Below are 21,191 nucleotides of genomic sequence, written 5' to 3'. Positions count from 1 at the left end.
TGGATGGAACATTTGCTTTAGAGAAACTGGAGATTAATTCAGCCTTCTACTTAGTGATGAAATTAATCAAGTAATCTATGTTAGTATGAGCTCAGTGGTAAAGCCAATGGAGCATGCACATATAGTGTTTGGAATCGCCAGCTTTCAGGCACTGGTGCTAGGAAAGATCCCAGACAGCTGTTTATGGACAGGATTAACAGTCGTGTGTTCAATAGTGCAACAATATTACATGTTTGCTCAACCTCATAGCATTGCTGTGGAGCAAATGGCATTGGAATTGCAACGATTGATGTGTAGCACAAGGTTGTTGAAGGTAAAGCATATTACGGAGATGTTGTGGAAAATCAAGCTTCAAATGAGGTAGATCAAGCTTTCCACAGGCATCATGAAAGGCTGATACATGTGTTATAGCAGGAACCTTCATGAACCATAGTCTCACTTTATGAAGTTTTATCAACAGATTTTGGTAAATCCAATAGATGTTGTGGGATCCTGAAAGACACAGTCTTCCCATTGCCCAGTGTCATGTAAGACCATAGATGACTATCACTGGAGTAATCAAATTCATACTACTATCTTTTGTGCATATTGGGTCTTGCAAAAAAAAAAAAAGGCCTATCCTTTTAAAAAGATTTGGAAATCCTAAGTATAAAATATGCAGAGTTGTGGGTATTGATATCTCATTCCACTCCCTCCTCCTCTCCCTTAATGAAATACCTTGCTAAAAAGGGGCTGGGGGATCGTTTTCACTTGCTTGCACAGGTAGTATGCAATTGCTTGCAGACAATGCCTTTCCCCATCCCTCCAGTTCCACGTTGTCGGCTGGAGTAGGTGTGTCTCACCAACAAGTTGCTGCAAGGCATATTAAGCATATGACTACATTAGATTGCCTTGGAACCTGTGCCAATTTTTTCCCAAACAAATAAAAGGGGAGGTTTCCCGCTCATCTTTATCAGAGGGGTTCTGCCTTCATTCTCCGCTCTTTTCCTGCAGCTCTGCTTGTAGTCAAAACCTTTCTTCACCTTTCTCTCTCTGAACAAAGTCATCATGAGTCGTATATCCTATCGAGCATCCACTGGAGGAGGAAGCAGAGGCTTCACCTCTGGCTCTGCAATTGTTGGTGGCGGCGGCGGTGGTGGTGGTGGGAGATCAAGTTTTAGCTCCTACTCTGTGTCTCGGGTTGGAGGAGGAAGAGCTGGAGGTGGTGGTGGTGGCTATGGGCTCGGCGGTGGATTTGGTAGCCGAAGTCTCTACAACATTGGTGGAAACAAGCGGATCTCCTATAGTACCATTGGTGGAGGTTACCGATCTGGCTTTGGTGGTGGTGGAGGATTTGGTGCTGGTGGTGGAGGATATGGTGCTGGTGGTGGAGGATATGGTGCTGGTGGTGGAGCAGGAGGTTTTGGGTTTGGTGTTGGCCTTGGTGGTGGCGGCGGCGGCTTGGGTTTTGGTGGGCCTGGGTATGGAGGACCTGGTGCTGGCTTTGTGGTAGGTGGTCCAGGTTTTAGTGGAAGAGGTGGCCCTGGATTTCCAGTTTGCCCTCCTGGTGGGATACAGGAGGTGACCATCAATCAGCACCTCCTACAACCCCTGAAGCTTGAAATTGATCCAGAAATCCAAAGAGTGCGCACAAATGAAAGGGAACAGATCAAGACTCTCAACAATAAATTTGCCTCTTTTATTGACAAGGTAAGTCAATACTTTGATTAATACCTTAATAACTTTTACTATGTACTTATGAGGCACCAAATCTATTGTGATTGAACACCTTACACCTGTTCTTGCTGCCAGCATTATAGTTCATTGAGATAATCTGAGTTCACCTGGGAGAGAAGAGCGGTATATAAATTAAATTAATTAATTAAATAATAATCTAAGCATAGGGAAAGGGGATTGTTCATCTATGACTTCACACATTAAACTAGTCACATACATAAGAATGGACAACAGCTTCTTTTACTATCCAAAGTCATTAAGTACATCAGAATTGTCAATGTCACTATTTATAGTAGGGATAGCTAGAAAAATATGTGTAAAAAGGTCAGCTGAGTGACAAAATACACATCTAGATCCTGGACCCATTAGATGCACTCCTGTTTTGAAAATGAGATATGGTGAAATAGATAAAGAGAAGCACATTCTAGCTTGATTGCATCACTATCCTTAACAGCAATAAAATCTGTTATGACTGTGTACTTAGACTTCACCCATTTGGTTGAAATCCATAAAGGTAAAGGGAAAATCCTGAGGTTAAGATTGGTCCAAAATATATTTGTTTCAAAAACAGATGGCACAGGGGGTTTGCTTGACACTTATGACAGCTTCTACATCCTATTTGTGCAATTAAAATAAAAGCATGAGGAAAATGTATGGTAAAAAATGAAGAGAACTGAAAACTACATTTTGCAGCCCATCTATACTACAGGCTGACATTCATTTTTGTAAAACAATCTATGAAACAAATATAGTTTCTTTCATCTTTTGAATGAATTCACAATCATTTTGCAATGCAACACACTTTGTATTTCATAGGGTACCAGCGTGATGTCATCATCACAGCATTTCTTAGAATAAGCTGAACAAAAATATAATGGCTAACATAGAACCCCACTAACCTTTTATAAAAAGAGGTGCCAACAAACGTGTCCACTTTGCTTGAAACAGTTACCCTTTGCTAAAGAATCCTAATCTATTAAACTTTCCACTAAATGATATCAGTGTGTGCACGCTTAGCACATGTTCACTGGGCAGGTGCAGACAGATTTTATAGTATTGAATATTTTTGTCCCCGCTTTCTTATCTCCATCCTTGTCGTCTTCAATTCGGTTGCTTCCTTTCTTCTATCTAGGGATGGCAGACATGTGTTCTTGAATTAATACTCATAGCATTTTGAATACATTATAAAGATAGCTCCCTGCTTCAACTAGCTTAGACTGTGGGGAAGAAACACAAAAGATGGTAGGAAAAGCCAAGAAGAGGTAAGTTCCAGAATATTTAGGCTGCTCCGGTTGGAGATAAGAAAGGAAAGTTCATTGGGTTAAATCGGGTTAAACTAAAGACTTTTCAGAACAAGTGAGGGCTACCGCTATTTCTGCTTCAATTGACAATCTATCTTTATCTTTCCAGTGGACTTGTGGATTGTTTGTAACATGCAAAGCATTACAAATCCTTGCCTACTTTATCTTGCAGGTCCGGTTCTTGGAACAGCAAAACAAAGTCCTTGAAACCAAATGGGATCTTTTACAACAGCAGGGGACAACTTGTCAACAAAGCACTATGGAGCCCCTGTTTGATGTATACATCACAAACCTCCGGAGGCAGCTCGAGGCTCTGACAAATGAACGGGGAAGGCTGGATTCAGAACTGAGGAACATGCAAGATATGGTTGAAGACTATAAGAACAAGTAAGAATATCTCAGTTCCATAGCCAGATGAACAGGGGTATTCTGTCTAATAAAATGACAGAAAGCAGTAAGGTCAATAGTTTTTGCTGGATGATGTGTAGCCCATTCATATGAGATTTTATTCTGCAGCTGACTCCATTTAGTTTAAGAGGGTTTGTCCTCAAATAAGTTAAAATGAGATTGTATCCTTAGACTGGCAAGAACCTGAAGGTTTTGCTCATTTTGAAGTAACCTATGGGTAAAATGTACACAAATTATTTCTCAGAGAAAATTAAGCAGAATTCCATCTAGTATAACCAGAAGATACATGACAAAAATATGTTTCTTCTTTTTTCTGACATGTAAATTTTGCCCTACTTGACTGGATCAAGACAATACTACAAAAGCATAACCTAAGAGTCAAAATACCACTAACATATTTGTTCAAGATGATTGGCTATTGCACCGGCTCATAAATCATATCTGCAATCCTCCCACTCTCCCCCATTTTGATTAACCAAACACCCATTAGCTTTGATTTTGCTGACCAAAAAACTTGGTAGTGGTTACATGGATGAGATATCTTTTTAGATACTATCTTTTCTATCCATGCCAGACATATTCCTGTTTTAAATTTTATTTGCTGGAGGGCAAAATGAATCACCACAAATCCTGGCACCATCTTGTTTTCTTGCCATGCCCAAATCTTTTGTCTTTCTTCAACTGATGTTAGCCACACCTTGCCTACTAGATAGCCAATTTCGCCTTAAGTCATGATATTTCTTAAAGAGGATGCCTTTATGATAACATGGTTCTCTTGCCAAACCAAGGTAAAGAAACATGGATTAAATTAGATGATGCTGCAGATTATATACCTTTTCATACAACAGCCATTCTTCATATTTCTGAATGGAGATAAGCAGCTAATCCTGCCTCTCAGATGTATATATGCGTGTTTGATACTTATACATCTAGATATGTGTTGTTTTATTCATTTAACCCTGTCTTAGCTGTAAAATTAGAATTCCTTTAATTTTTTTTTAAAAAAATCATTGATGTATGCTTGAAACATTGTGAGACATTTTTTAGTATTGCTCCAAAACTAAATATGTGCTTCCTCGGGAAAGTAAATACAGGGCAGAGGACTTGAAATCACCAAATTTATCAAGTCCACATGCTGGCAAATAGTCAAACAACCAAGCCATCAAGCAACTTGCATTATAGTCTTAATCATATTGGTACCTGTCACAAAATTGTGGCACTGTTAGTTTAATGAAATCATTGTTTATGCTCATTTCTCCTTCTCTGTCCATCTCAGTAGATAAAAGTTCACAGGGATCCCTTATAAATGGTTATTAATCCTGTTGAAATTTGTACTTTTGGCCTGTCTTCCAAATGTATGAGTAACATTAAAGGACTATCTGTCTTTATATTTTAACCTTCATATTCCGTAGGGCAAGAGGGCCAATCACTTTGAAACCGATAGTTAAAGAAAGAGTTTGACATCTAGTTGAGAAATAGTTTTGTGCTAATTTGCAGGCAGGCATATTCCCCATGATATCACTTTGGATGTGCAAGAGAAAGTTTAAAACACAGCAAAGTTGAAAAGCAGTGCCACACACTGATTCTATTTGCCTGTGGAAAACTTTAATCCTGTACATTTTCTGCACACATTGGAAATCCATTGAAATCTATGCACTGCACATGTGGTGTCTTAGAAGGGCTTATAACCTAAAAAAACAAGGCAAGTTGATCTTCAAACAAATAATTCAACTGTCACCCACTATAGACTAAATGTCCTAAACAATGCCCTTAAAATGGGTTGAGGACAAACTGACATTGTCCTCTTTATATAAGCATTGTCTTGGCTTCCTGCATTAAGATCTCATATTGAAAATCACTAATGCTATCTTTTTTCTCTGTTCCCCTAACAGATATGAAGATGAAATCAACAAGCGTACAGGTTCAGAAAATGAATTTGTGGTGCTTAAGAAGGTAAATTATCTTCAAAATAATAAAAGAAATCATAGGAATACAATAAGCTGTGTACCCAGTCAAAGTAGCAGTCTTCTCTTAGTTCAGAACAATAATTTCTAATGGACCAGTACCTTTTAGGATGTCTAACATATTACCTTACCAAAAATCTTTCAGATATAGATATTGATGTTAACTGAAGCTGAATATTTTTAACATTTTGAAAAAATATACCCGAGTAAGTTTTACTAGGAATCAATCACTGCTGATTGGGTCCAGTCAAACCTAATCAGAAATAAAGGACAACAGCCAGTTCCTGCAATATTAGGTCCTTTGCAAGATTTTTTAATGTTGTAATTGCCACATTATTTTAAAATAGAACTGACTAATATATTTCAAAATATGATTAAAATACAATAGATTTCTCCCACTGAGAAACAACACAGACTCACACAAATCAAGCTTACTTTCCCTATGTTTTTTTGCAGGATGTTGATGGTGCCTATATGAACAAGATTGAACTGGCTGGCAAATTTGAATCCCTGAATGATGAAATTGAGTTCCTGAAAGCAATGTATGATGCGGTACGTACCTTCCCTTGGGAACATAACATTTTATTTCACTGTGCTGAACTGTCACTTTTACCTGTCATGTTGTGTCTACCATCATAGCAACTGGTCAAAGACCTCGGAAATCTCCCAGCCACTGCTGGGCACCTTTGGTAACATCAGCAAAGATGCCCACATAACAAGGGCTACCACAAAAATGCCAACCACATGATCCGAACTTGCTGCCTTTTCCCTGCACTGCAAGGGGATGGATCAGGGAATGGCTACACTGGCCCATGTGGACAATAGCCTGGTTCACTTTGAAGTCTATTTTCTCTCCACACTCTGCTGAACATGCAGGGCTGGTCTGGAGTTTCAGCAAAACTCTGGAGCATTCACTGACTTTGCTAAAAATAGGGTAAACTGGCTCAGCCCAGTTTTCTTCATGTTGAGGTATGGAAGTCCCTGAACATCATCTATATATTCACGTTTGAGTTCTGGTCCACTTCAGGACAAAAGGCTAGTGTAGAGAAGCTGCAAGTCAGATCACTAGAGCACCTAGCTCAATAGTATTGTCAGCTCTAAGTACTATGGCTCCAATAGAGAACATGGATGCTCTAGTCCTCCCTGGTGTAGCAGCAGCTGGACCCATAACATGGAATCCTAAACTCATGGCCAGTTGTCTTTCTATGATATTTGTATTTGCTGTTCAGCAGGCGAGCATGGTATAGTGGTTTAAGTGATGGGCTGAAGCTCCAGGAGAACAGGGCTCATTCAGCAATGGAAATTCACCAAATGATTTTGTGCAAGTCATACTCTCCTAATCTTAGCCTTATAGCAAGGATAAACTTCCTCCAAATAAAACAAACAAATCCTAGGAGTGCCTTCTTGAAGGCTAGTAATATATCGAAAGGGGAAATTCCAAAGGTATTCACCCTGAAAATCCAGAAACATCATTTTTAAATCCAGTCCAATTACTGATAATGTATTTATAATTTAAGATTACATTGATATGGATGAGCCTAAACACAAGATTTGACAACCTTTTCTCCACCGATTTCAACCAAACTTTCTCGAAATTCATACATGTTCAGATTTGCAGACTTAATCTTGAAACTATATATCCGTGTCTCCCTGACTCCTTCCAAACTTGAATGACAACAAAAATAATTGCAAATTACCAGTATTAAACCTTTCACAATTAAAAAATGCATTTTAAATTGGAAAAAAGTTGGCATGAAAAAACACTTCTGTTTTCCGACAATGCCAAAGGGAAAGAGAAGGATGGGAAGCCCCCAAGGCTTGCAACAATATTGTTGTGTTGAAGCATGTTCCACCGTGGAAAGTTTCACATCACAGGTATATGTGTGTGGGTATTCGGGGTTTTTTGGGATCTACCTACCTCTGCTAATATATCTGCAGTGATGAATAGATGTTAAAGCAAGCACAGACTTAGTGACATAAATTATCACATCTTGTGCAACCCATGTGGAGTTTCCTCCAGCTATTATTACTGGATCAAGACAGATAAATTGTTGAATAATGCTCCTCTTTTGGGAACCTGTCTAGACTTGATGCTAATAAGAAATGGAAAATCCATCTTTTTCTTTGGCAGCCTCTCCCAGTTATATTAATCACTTGAATTAAGAAACACATCAAAGTGATTGCGTGTATTCAATTCTGTCTGAGAGTAGTCAAAGCATCAGCAATTGGAGGCAGTTTCATGTAGCAGCTAAGACTCTGTACAGGAAGATAAAAGAGTAAGGTTCTAGTGACCAATAAGGTACTAACAACCCACTGACTGACCATGGTTTTTGTGAAGACAACGTGGGAGAAAAGAGAGCTAGATATGGTACTTGGGGAAAGATGGAATATAAATGAAATTGGCAATAGTGATTGCAAAAGTACTGAACAATCACATGGTTACATAGAACCAGCAATGCTTTCTTTCCTGATTTATCTTTTTATAAGACCTAACAAGAATAAGAGCCCTGTGTCTGTTTCTTTCAAGTCACATTTTAAGCTATGGCTGAGGCCGGAGTGTTCAAACTGTCACTGAAATGTTGAAGAGCAAAATCATAGAAACTCAAAGGATGAAGAGATGTCCCTCTCACTCCCATCCCGTCCCGTCCCGTCCCGTCCCCCCCCCCCCCCCCCCCCGCAAAATTTTCAGACTTCAGTTTGGGTTTTGGCAAGAATCATGTGCATAGCCTTTGGTGTTTCAGATATTTTATTTTATTGCTAATTAAACTGGTACAATTCCTCTTAGGTTGATCTTCACATATAAAAGTAAATGAAAATGTCTGGATCCAGTTGTGTTTCTAATTAAATTGTAATAATAATAATCAAAGGTATGGAGAGGGATGCACACCAAAAGACAGCCAGTTCAGTAGCCTTTGGGTGGCATCAAATTGTGGGGCAATATGGTGTTGTCTCTGGACTTGGAGCCCCGGTGGCGAAGTGTGTTAAAGCACTGAGCTGCTGAACTTGCTGACCGAAAGGTCCCAGGTTCAAACTCCGGGAGCGGCATGAGCGCCCGCTGTTAGCTCCAGCTTCTGCCAACCTAGCAGTTTGAAAACATGCAAATGTGAGTAGATCAATAGGTACCCGCTTCGGCGGGAAGGTAACGGCGCTCCATGCAATCATGCCGGCCACATGACTTTGGAAGTGTCTACGGACAACACCAGCTCTTTGGCTTAGAAATGGAGATGAGCACCAACCCCCAAAGTCAGACATGACTGGACTTAACATCAGGGGAAACCTTTACCTTTACCTCTGGACTTAGATAACAATGTGAAAAACTGCTTCCTCTTGTGAATCTCCTTGCTGTGGATCAGGAAAACTCTTTGTATAAAAATGAACATAACAAATTCCAATGAAGGTTGCTTTTAAACCACAACAGTACCTTTTCCCCCATAGACCAACATTAATCCCATTTACTGAAGATTTTCTTTTTCTACATACATCTACTGCATCTCCAAAAGTGTAATATTTCTTCTACTTTATACATTTTAAATGGCACACGTTTCTTTTTCTGTGCAGGAACTATCACAGATGCAGCAACACGTATCTGATACTTCTGTTGTGTTGTCTATGGACAACAACAGATGCCTGGACTTGAACAGCATCATTGCAGAAGTCAAGGCACAATATGAAGACATTGCCCAGAGGAGCCGAACCGAAGCTGAATCATGGTATCAAACCAAGGTGAGTAACTGTGACTCAGTGAAGGGACTAGAAGCAAAAATAGGAAAACATCTGCCCTCCAAATAGTGGTGAACAATAACTATTTCCACCATCCAGGCCGGATTTCCCATTGTGCTTAGGAGCACCTGAAAGGTTGTCTAACAGTGCTACTTTTGGTGATAAGGAAATTAATCCAAAACCTAATCCATCACAACAAATATTATTGGACTGGATGATTCCAGTGCCTTCAGGACCTCATCCAGAGAAAGGGAAAGGACATACATATGGGGTGGTGTGTGGCCAAACCAAAATTTTAACATACGGGTATGAAGAATGGAGTGTTATGACAGATGTAGGTGAAGAGACAAGAGCTCTGCAGTTAGGACTGGATTTCCCCTCTCATTAGCAGTAACGGGGAAATGATTGAAAACCTTCTGTTATTTTTTTTCTTCTTGTGATGAAAAGTCAAGGTGCTCTAGTTTTGGAAACCTTAAGATAATGTGAGCAAAACCTGACTTGTGCTTCTAACATTGGATGGCCTGACCCCAATTGAGCAGGATACCATGGGAAACTTGGATGTGTCTCCATAATTAGAAGAGATAAGCCTTTGCAGAGCTGGCCATACCATTAGTCAGAACAGTGCAATTACCTCAAATGTCCAAGGGACATTGAGATCTGGGTGTGGCATATGCCCTCAAAACTATTATTGGGAAGGAAGACAAGGAGCTGTTGCTATTGTCAGAGTTACAAGGTAAAAATACCTGTCTGGTCGATATCACATGGGGTTGTTACTGCCATACAGCGACTATAATCTTACATGATACATACATAATACCTGTTATATAGTACACACTCACTCTATAATGATGGGAATTCTATATCTTTCTTCTTCCCTGTGTTTTGAATATCAGTATGAAGAGCTACAGGTCTCTGCTGGGCGTCATGGTGATGACCTGCGCAACACAAAGACAGAAATTTCTGAGCTCAACCGGATGATCCAGAGGTTGCGTAGTGAAATAGATTCCTTTAAGAAACAGGTGAGGTTTGGATGTGCCTTGCTAGTATCTAGCTGAGTTCAGCTGTCTCTATAACAAGTATACCAGTATTGATTCTTTGTGATAGGCAAGTCAACAGATCTTTCCACAAGATAAAAAAAATATAGAAAATTACATCAGGGGTAATGCTATGTTGAACCCCTTTTCCCTGATGTGTTTAGTTTCTTTGTGCAGGAAATGTGTCTATCAGGAAGAAACAATTAAATATGTCACTAAGCCCACCTTTCCCATCCCTTCATACATGTGGTTCAGTTGGGAGCAACAATTGGCACTTGATTCTGCTGACTGCATCTATTTTTTCAACAAAGATGTGGAAACAGCAAAGAGGACCACACTGTTAGATCCACTGCAATGCCTTGTAGATAATATATTTCAATGACTTTCCATGAAAGCTAATTGTCATTCTCCACATAACCAAAATTAGTCATTTCTTCTTCATTCAAGGACACTGTGCCTTCATAATCTTTCAGGCATTATAAATAATATCACCCTTTCTTTATCCTTTTCTTCCTGGTAGAAAAAGGCACAGAATAGCCCCCTTTAGGTTCCTTGAATCTGGTCTTTGAATATTGAAATAATAATTGACCTTAATATTATTAGAAAAAATATAGAAATATGGTAGGATTGGGCAATCAGTTACAAAATATTTAGTTCTATTGTGTTTGCTTATATTTCTCTTTATATGTGCTAAATTAACCGAGTGTTAACATCTCCATCACCCTGCTAATAATGTCACAGATAATACAGTTCTCATTGCAAAAATGCTGCAAGGCATCAAATGCAAAGGAGCTGAATAAACCAAAATTGTTATCTTAGTGGTATCACCCAGACATTGCAAATAAGATCAGAAATCTCTTCGCCTTTCCCTAGAACCCAGACAATCTGGTGAAATATAAAATGGTTTTACCCTCAATATCTCCAAAAATTCACATGGGAAGACCAGCCACAGTGCTCTAGGTTTTCAATATTATTTCAAAATAGGAACTACTTTTCCCATATTTATAAACAAATATAGGATGTGGATGCAAACATTGCTTTCTGTTTGGAATTATTTGTCATGAAAAATGTTCCCCAGCTTTTGTGAAACATGGCACCCTTCAGATGTTTTGAACAAAAACTCCCATAACAACTGATCTTTGGTTGTAATATCTAGAGCAGGGTTCTCAAACCTTTTCAGCCACAAGGCTCCTTTTGAAGCCCAAAGTAATGTCCAAGTTATCTGGAGATTACTGTAGAGGAATGATGCTTTATTGATGTAAATGGAATGACGTGCACTATAGGGATGGGAAAGAAATTCACACAGTGAGGAGGGTCTCAAACATCTGCTTGGATGGGTGGGGATGACTATAACAAGAAGAACCCACCTTTTCTCTCCTTTGCAGTGTGCCAATCTTCAGGCAGCTATTGCTGAGGCTGAGGATCGTGGGGAGATGGCCCTCAAGGATGCCAAGCATAAACTGAGTGAATTGGAGGAAGCCCTGCAGAGAACAAAGCAGGACCTTGCTCGGCAACTCAAGGAATACCAGGAGCTGATGAACGTCAAACTGGCCCTGGATATTGAAATTGCCACCTACAAGAAGCTGCTGGAAGGAGAGGAAATCAGGTAGGCAGGAGTGGAAGAAAGCTCTTGCAAAATGGCCTTAGTCAAATTGTCACTGATGAAATAATGAGTCAGCCCTTTTATAGGGTTTATCTAAACTCCGTTAACCTCTTTCATGCCTTGCCACACGAGAAAAGCAGAACGTATCTTCATTTTTTTCGTGAAAACTGACCTTTCCAAATTCACCTCTCTGCAGGCAAAATTTAGGAACAAATCACAGTTCACAGCTACTTTCAGATTGTTCTTTTGGTTGGTCTTGGTACAATTACTTTTCCTTATAATTTAATATTTTACCAAGGGGTGTATGGTTTAAACATAATCACGTTCAGTTTGTAGCCTTTCCATGCTTCCTCACAGCATTTTCTGCCTTTCTTTTCTTCCTAAAAAAAAGTCAGTTAAGGATTTTGCCCTTTGATTGTCTGGGCTAGAAAGCTTCCATCCTGAAAAGTGCATTGACAAATGTGTCTGGAATGGCAATAAAGTTCTTGGCAAACCAGCACAACATCATGGTTTTATGATGTTCTGTTTAAAGAACTAATTTGTTGTTGGATCAAATGGAAACCATCTTATCTTCACCAGTGTACTCTAGAGTAGAATTACTGGCCCCTTCCACACAGCTGTATAAAATCCACATTGAACTGGATTATATGGCACTGTGGACTCAGATAACCCAGTTCAAAGCAGATATTGTGGATTATCTGCCTTGATGTTCTGGATTATATGACTGTGTGGAAGGGCCCACTGACAAGCATTCATAGATATAGCATATTTTTAAAATATTACACTCAAATACACAGATTTCTTCAGAGATGCTGGAAAGTGATGGTATTACATTGGAAGACAAAAAAAGGAATACACACACACACATATATAATCTGTGAATGCATTTAAAATTGCCACAAGCTTCAGCATCTTTTTCCTTCTGTTTTTTCTCTCTCATCATTCCCCCTAATAATTCTTTGTTGTAATTTGTATAATTATGCACCATATAAATGATAGCCCTCCTTACTTCCCTAAGCGGTAGGAATTTCTAAAGGCTATACTCACTCAGATTGAAGGGAAACATAACTGAGGACTTAGATATTTATTTTATTTAGTTATTTATTTCAGTTACCATGTGTTAGGGTGACTCTAAGGCAAAAGTATCATGGGATTTTCTTGGCAAGATTTTACAGAGGGGGTTTGCCCTTGCCTTTCTTTGGGGCTAAAAATGTGTCATTTGCCTAAGGTCATCCAAATGGACTTTCATAGATCAACAGGTATTTGATGCTGGTCTCTAGAGTCATAGCCCAATGCTTAAACTACTACACTGCATTGGCTCTCACTAAGATTGTAATATCCCGAGTTACTAATGTAAAAGGTAAACATAGCTGGAGGCAGGCAGCACAGAACTTCTGTAAAGAACAAATTCACAATCTTGTTTTAAATACCCAGAAAATCAACCCATTCATAGTTCTTGTTTTAATTCATTTTATTCGGTCCAGTTCTCACTCTGTGTCTTCTGGCTCACCGTCCCCAAACCTGCTTCTATCATTATCTTAACACACACACACAGAGAGAGAGGCACATTCATCAGCTGTAATGAAGAATAGACCTGATACTTATTATACTAATTTGTTCTTTCCTACTCCTAGGTTGGCAGAAGGTGTTGGAAATGTGGGCTACAGTAAGTAATGCCTCTATTTATGTATGTTTGGGATTGTTTTTTAAGGATGCTCTGAACAAGATTGCTATTTTGAAGTGACAAATAGAACTTCACTAATGTTTAAAATGATTTTCCCCCAGCTGTGGTCAGCAGCAGCACCAGCACTGGCTATGGAGGAAGTGGCCTTGCTTTGGGAGGCGGCGGCGGCGGCGGACATGGTTTTGGAGGAGGATTTGGAGGAGGATCTGGCGGAGGATATGGAGGAGGATCCGGATATGGACTCGGAGGCGGTGGCAGCAGCTATTCCATTGGTGGTGGCAGCGGCTTTGGTGGTGGGAGCGGGTTTGGCTCTGGGGTCAGTCTGGGGGGTGGTAGTGGCTACAGTTCTGGAGGGGGGCGCGTCTCAAGTGGAGGAGGAGGAGGAAGCTCTAGTGTGAAAATTGTATCTAAGACCACTTCAACTAAGAAAATGGCCTATTAAAAGTCGTCCTGTCCTGAGTGTCTGTTGGTATGGCAATTTCCCAGTAGAAGTACTTCAACCCATGGTGTAAATAACTCAGCAAAGCTTTTTCCCTCTGATACTTTTCACCTTTTCCACATGCATTTGGCTGCAACCTGGATCCAGATGTTTGTAACCAGCTCCAACACTGCTGACCCAGTCCACGGCTCATCCTTCCACTTGCAGAAAAAGATATTTCTGTAGGTGAATCAGGTGTAGCAAGTGGATCTTAGCTTGATACGCAGAGGGGTAAATCCACATTGTCAAGTGAACTATATGTTGACCTCTTAGAAGAAAAGTCTACTTTAAGCAACAGAAATTCTCTCTGTATGTCACTGGGAATAGAGTAGGCCTATGAGTATATGAAATAGGGTCTGATACATAATATGATATAAATTCACAAAAGTATTTTGTTAGAAAGGAATGCCAGTGTATTGTTTTGATTACCTCCAGAGTCACACCAGGCATTCTGTAATGAAATCATGGGATTTGCCTATTTCAACAAACTCACGTGCCACTCATAGGAACCTAGATCTGTAATGAAGGACAAATTGTCTATTAGAAAGTGTAATCTGTTTCTATTAGTGTAATCTGTTTTTGAGACCCAGCTAAAGGCTACATGATTGGTTCAACTTATCAACAACCTGTTTTCACTCAAGAGAGGGTCTAGCTTGTCTGTTCTCCTAGTTTGTGCAACAACAAGAAACCCACAATCCATTTAGCACAGTATCAATTTTAAATGTGTATTTGGTTCCTTTTCCTGCCAATGGGATTTCATAATGCACGTAATATTCTCTGCTTTCAGTAGTACACTTGGATAGACAACTATAGTAAATGTGATGGAGGATTTGGGTTGGCAAGCAGATTGCATGGATTTGGTTCACTCCGAACATGCTTCTGAAGATCTTTTCACCTGTTTGAACATGTTCTTTGTAATTTCAAACAAGAGACAGTTACAACGTTAATGAACCATGAAAGTACCAGGTCTTGCCAAAAGAAAACAATTTGGAGACATCTGTGATAAGATCTGTTCCCACCCTGTGTTCCAACACGCTCCAGTCCCTGTTTTTTTTTTAACTACAAAACACCTTTGATTCTTGTCTTTGAAGTGTAAGCACCATTGGAAAAGGTGATTGCTTCTGCTGTTGCTATTTTGTGAACTGTAACACTGAATTCTATTGCTTGATTCTAATGGCTAAGGCTGCATGACAAATAAAGAGCAACTGTCATTTTTAAACATGTTGCCTTCTTGTTTCTCCCTCTTCCGAAAAGCATAAATCTAGATTCAAGATTGATTTCCCCTGTTAGATACAATGCGGCAAGCACCTCAGATTGCAGACACTGTATGGCAGTCTATCTGCCTTTCCTTTGGCTCCTTCTGTTTCTCTCTGTTTCCCACAGAATCTTCGATACTCTCAAATTAGACTGTTCTCCTCAGATGTGGGGAGCACTTTACCTCACAGACACAGAGTATAGTGGTTTGAGGATTTTATTATGACTCTGAACACATATTCAATTCCCCACTCAGCCATGGAAATCCACTGGGTGACCTTCACACTCTCAATCACAGAAACCCCTTGGTAGGCTCATTTCATAAACTGGAAACAACTTGAAGCCACAGAACAATAAATTTTCGAGCATGATCCAACTGTTAGTTTACTTGGCATCTGTCAATGGAACAGACAGAGGTGCTGGAAATTATCATTTGCTAAGTGTTTTCCATGCTGTTCCTTTTAGGTGTTCATACATCTCTTTTTGTTGTCCCAGATCTCTCTGAGGCCCCTCAGAGAGGTAGTAATGATTTTCTGGGATTTTGGAAGAAACTCCACTACCTGCTGCCTGCCTGAACTTTTTAACTGGAGATGCCAGGGATTGACCACAGGATATTCCATTCATGAAGCATGTGCTCTGCTGCCAAGTTATTATCCATGCCTTGCCCCATATAGGGAATTAGGAAGTATATTTGATGGAGGTGGGAGTAAAAGCATGTGTACATGCTTCATGGGATCTCCCTTTCACACATAGAATCATATAAAGTTGGAAGGCGCTTCTCATAATGATTCCATCCCACATACACAATCCCATCTTCTTATACTTTCAGTGGCTTAATTTTTTAATTGTCTGACTGCCTGGTTGCTATTTATAGCCAGACATGTCAATATAATGTGTGTGTACCTGTAATGTAAACATTTATCCACAAGTATTAGTGTGCCAGTCTAACTGCACAATCCAAGTTTAACTGCCTAAGCACACTTCTCTTTCAAAAAATGCCCTGGTCTAGCAACTTACTGGTCAAAATACGGCTTAGTTCCAAGATCATCCAAGAAGCTAGTCCATGCATTTCCTCAGAAGCAAGAAATGATAACCTGTCCCAACTTATAGAGAAAGATCAAAGGAGCATGTAGATATTTAGAAATCAGTGGCAATGTTTATACAGTTGGAGGTGTAATACATAGAAATATAGATGGAAAGAAAAAAAAATCCCTGAATGATGGCATCAAAAAGGGGACTGCTGTACATGTTATTTTTATAGCTCCAAACCTACAAAGTCTATTAGGCTTTCTGGGTTTTTTTCTGAAAAAAAGCTTATGCATTTTCTTCTCATAAGGCAAAATAATATACCTCAGCTGCTATAGGCTAACCATAACATGTTTGCTCCACTTCACCATGGTGTGTGAGAAATTCCAGGGGTAAAATTTACACCAGAGGTTAGCTAGGCTAACCATTAAAAGTGGAATAAATAGATATTTGAGGTAGTTCTCTGATACCTACAACCTCTCATGTTGAAAAAACAATGAAGGCTGGAATAGGAAAGAGAAACAGAGATATTTTTAAAGCAGCTGGAAATGTAGGATGACATAGAATTAACTGGGACAGCCCCTGCTATACTGGGACAGCTGGAAGGTATGTAATTCTGTAGTGTGAAAGGAGGCTGACCTTCCTTTTAATAGTTGTGTAGGAGAGAGGATTTCAGCAGGTGTAGTTCTATGGACATCAAGCAACAAGGGTTGAAATTATTTCTGTTTCACGGACGAAGGCACAAGTAGCCTGTACTCTTTCTATGTACTGTGATGCACAGTCCAGTGATGCTTCCAAATTTTGCCCAGAATTGTTGGTAGTCGGATCCTTTCCTGCTCATTCCAAGAGTTGCCCATGCTCACTCTAGTTACCAGTGAGCTATGAACCTTCCATTTAATTGTTCAACTCTTGATGTTTCTTACTATAAAGCAAGCAGAGAAAAAGTAGAGATGTTCCGTGAGTAACAATTCCCATGAATGTGCATAACTGAACTGAAATAACTTTCATAGTTATTATTGCAATAATACTTTATGTTTCATAAAAGTGGTTTTTTTTGTGCTAATCAGCCCTTTTAACTCATCTGATTATGCCTCTGGCATGAATGTTTTTAATATATACCCATCCTTGTAATAAAAGGCACTTTGTTAAGGTTTTCTCCAAAAATATCTTTAATAAGGATAATGTATGATAAGAGTTGTAACTCTAATGTGGAATATACCTTGGAGTAATGCAAATCTATTATGAAGAGGTTTTAAATAAATTAAATTACATCCCCTGAAATCCTCTCGGTGGCTTCAGGCAAACTGCTGCTCTGTTTCTCTTCCAAGGCAGTCCTAGACATGTCTACTCACAAATACGTTTGGCTAAACTCAGCGGAACTTGTGCAAGGTAAGTAAATATAGGAACTGGTGTGGTGAAGTAGTTTACATTTAAGAACAGTTAAGGCTAGGGGCTTAAATATACTGACAGGAAAAAAAATCTCCCTGGCAAACGTGGCTTGCTGTTAGAGGGCACCAGGGTGGTACACATTTCCAGTCCTTCACTCTTCATCATGTATACAAATACACACATTTCCTGTTAAGTGGAAGTGCACTAATAAAGGCAGCCTCCAAGTTACAAACAAGATAGGTTCTTTAGGTTTGTTCTTAAGTTTAATTTGTTTGTAAGTCAGAACAGGTACATTTTTGAAGTGTAACTCCAGCCACACACACACACACACACACACACACACACACACACACACACACAGCTTTAGATAGAACAGAAAAGAGTTAACACCCTTGTAGTGTTTGTTTAGGAGCCCCCAGTGGCACAGCAGGTTAAACCACTGAGCTGCTGAACTTGCTGACCGAAAGGTTGGCGGTTTGAATCCAGGGAGAGGGGTGAGCTCCCGCTGTTTGCCTCAGCTTCTGCCAACCTAGCAGTTCGAAAACATGCCAATGTGAGTAGATCAATAGGTACTGCTCCAGCAGGAAGGTAACTGCGCTCTATACAGTCATGCCAGCCACATGGCCTTGGAGGCATCTATGGACAACTCCGGCTCTTCAGCTTAGAAATGGAGATGAGCACCAACCCACAGAGTCAAACATGACTAGACTTAAAGTCGAGTGAAAACCTTTATCTTTACCTAGTGTTTGTTTTGCCGTGATTTCCCCTCACTTTCTGTCCCTGTGATAATTGTATTTTGCAAAATTTGGCTTGTTGTGGAAACAAGGATTGATGCTAAAGCTTCAGTGGAGACACCTTTTCCCCATGATACCTCTTTCAGGAGTGAATTTCCCTTCTTAGGGGTAGATTTCTCTCACTTCTTATTGTCTCACCTCCATTCTTAACTATGAGCCGTTTCTAAATTGGATGTTTGTAACTCGGGCACTGCTTGTACTGATAAACGTATATGCAATTATCCATGTGCACATACCTTGAATAAAAAACAGCAACTTCAAATTTAAATTCAACCTGGAAAAGATCAATTTCTTGGTGGGAATAATCATTTCCTGATAACTGCACTCTGCAACTGTACAGTGAAGGGTTGCGGTCTGGAGGGCCGGCCATATGGTGCATAATCCAGATTGTTTGGAAAACTGCAGGCTAAAACCCAAGGTATTTTGAACCAAATTAAAGCCTAAAGATCCACATTGCAAGAACATCCTGTGTCAGGATTACAGTAACGATGAGTCCTAGGAATATGAGTGGCTAAGCCCCCAGTGGTGCAGTGTATTAAAGTGCTGAGCTGCTGAACTTGCAGACCAAAAGGTTGGCGGTTCAAACAGTGGAGTGGAGTGAGCGCCCACTATTAGCCCAAGCTTCTGCCAACTTAGCAGTTCAAAAACATGCAAATGTGAATAGATCAATAGGTACTGCTTTGACGGGAAGGTAATGGTGCCCCATGCAGTCATGCCAGCCACATGACCTTGGAGGTGTCTATGGACAATGCCGACTCTTCAACTTAGAAATGGAGATGAGCACCTACCCCCAGAGTTGGACACGACTGGACTTAATGTTAGCGGAAAACCTAACCTTAAGGTTTGAATCCCTCTCTGCAGGGCCGTAGCCAGAAAAAAATGGGGGGGGGGGTTGGAAATATCGGGGTGGGGTGGGGGTTGAACCCCTAACCCCCCCCCCCAAGCTACAGGCCTGTCAATATCTGCTTGAGATAGCGCCTGGAGGGACTCTTAATTTTTTGCGTCTCATGGACTTAGCATGGGGATTTGGTTAACCAGTTAAAATTCATGAGCAAACCAGGTTTTTATTTTAACCTGAAAAATTTCGGGGGGGGGGGGGTTGAACCCCTACCCCCACCCCCCCCACACCCACCCCACACCCACCCCAGCTACAGGCCTGCCATGGAAATTCACAGGATGACCTTGGGTAAGTCACATTCTCACAGTCTCAGAAGAAGACAATACCAAATGCTCTCTGAATAAATCATGCTGAGAAAACTCTTGGATATGGTCACCAACATAAATTGGAGTTGACCTGAAGGCACGTAACAAAGTCAACATACAAAGTCAACATACAATTTCAACCTCAGCCCTTATCTACCATGTGGATAGAAGAATGATGATCTCAATCTGTTTTACAGCAAAGTAGCACAGATTATTGGTAAGCAGATTGGAAACCACAGAAGCCTCTTTTGAAAAACAAAGCTGCATGTCTTCTGCTAGTAAGGTCTCTCACCTCCAGAGGGGACCATCTCCACACTTTTATGGCTTCCGTTTGATTAGCATTTTGGCTGTAAGTCAAAGCCAAAAGAAAACACCAAGTATATTTGCAAGGTGACTAATCAGTAAAATGCCAAAACATAGGAAAAACACATTCTATTCTTTGAAGACAAATATTTTGTATTGCTAAAAGGGGAGGGACACATATAATGGCAGGATTAATTAAATACACTTCTTAAGCAGGGGTGAGAATAACGCAACCCTTCAGATATTGTTGAACTGCAAATCTCAGCAGCCTTTGGCTATGCTGGCTAGGTCTGTTAGGAATTGCAGTCCAACAATATTAGGAGAGCTTTGAATTAAAAATAATAATTCTGATTTGTAAAGCCATATAAGCCTGGAACCACACAGTAACTCATCATAAATAAATGAAATAGTGTGTCTGTGATGCCTATAGACTAGACAACTGTTTTCATTTATACTAAACACTGTGGTCAATTGCTGCTGGAAATTACCATAGGATTTCCAAAAGACACCAATCTGTTTATCCCAGGGGATTCCGGGAATTATTCGCCAGATAAAGAACTTTTTCAAGCTGTAGTATAACATAGGAGAATGTTAGTTGGGCAATGGCAAATCCTTACTGTGGCCTTATTATTTGCTATAAAACTGCATTATTTTCGAAATGCAAGAAGTTTGTAAGACTTTAAGTATGTTTGTCTTATTGTGTAAGTGTGTTACATAATGGTTTAACTGAATTGTTTTTAAAGAGTTTTTATGTTTTAATTGCACTTCAACTGAATTGTTTTAACTGGTTTAAATAACTAATTTTAAATAATCTTAATCAGTTTAATACTATTTTAATGTTTATTTTTATATGCTTTCACTGTATTTTTTTTTAAGATGTGAGCTGCTTTAAGTCTTGTGGGGAAAGGTGGGATATAACAACAACTATAACAACAACAATTGTGTGTGCGTATGTAAACTGAATGCAGTTATTCCATAACATTTTTCAATTGGGTGGAGGCTGGGGGGCTTCAAGTGGAATTTAGGGTGGACAAATCTGTCTGTTTTCTCCATCCTTCATACTCATTTTATTAAATTAGGATAAAAAAGCAACTGAAATGAAATTCTCATTCATTCTTAGCTGAACGTGATAAAATATTTTTGAGTGCTTTTGAGGTTTACAACTGAATAACACTTTTGGCAGCCCTAGGGGAACCAGACAGTTTAATCTTCCATAGAAAGGTTAATTAGAGTATTAGGGCCACTCCTTTGCCAAGTTCAAAGGAATAGTTCACTTGATGTTACTGATGCGATAATAAAATGAGGTTTAATATC

At 39.7% G+C, this 21,191-nt stretch overlaps 1 protein-coding gene across 1 annotated transcript; it reads left to right on the top strand.

The window, feature by feature from the left end:
• The first annotated feature begins 957 nt into the window (after positions 1-957).
• LOC100566088 (keratin, type II cytoskeletal 5) lies at positions 958-15,127 on the top strand. The gene is made up of 9 exons (XM_003216970.4): positions 958-1,689; positions 3,190-3,404; positions 5,318-5,378; positions 5,846-5,941; positions 8,948-9,112; positions 10,003-10,128; positions 11,529-11,749; positions 13,381-13,412; positions 13,532-15,127. Exons 1-9 carry the CDS (start codon positions 1,048-1,050, stop codon positions 13,870-13,872), a joined length of 1,899 nt encoding a protein of 632 aa, XP_003217018.1. The 5' UTR covers positions 958-1,047; the 3' UTR covers positions 13,873-15,127.
• Positions 15,128-21,191: the final 6,064 nt, after the last annotated feature.

The sequence above is a fragment of the Anolis carolinensis genome, chromosome 2 (assembly GCF_035594765.1).
Source record: "Anolis carolinensis isolate JA03-04 chromosome 2, rAnoCar3.1.pri, whole genome shotgun sequence".
Lineage (NCBI taxonomy): Eukaryota > Metazoa > Chordata > Lepidosauria > Squamata > Dactyloidae > Anolis > Anolis carolinensis.
This window is presented reverse-complemented; position numbering and strand designations above follow the sequence as displayed.

Coding starts and splice junctions, on each gene's coding strand:
- LOC100566088 (XM_003216970.4), top strand. CDS start 1,048: ATGAGTCGTATATCCTATCGAGCATCCACTGGAGGAGGAAGCAGAGGC. Junction 3,405..5,317: donor GTTGAAGACTATAAGAACAA/GTAAGAATATCT, acceptor TTCCCCTAACAG/ATATGAAGATGAAATCAACA. Junction 5,379..5,845: donor AATTTGTGGTGCTTAAGAAG/GTAAATTATCTT, acceptor GTTTTTTTGCAG/GATGTTGATGGTGCCTATAT.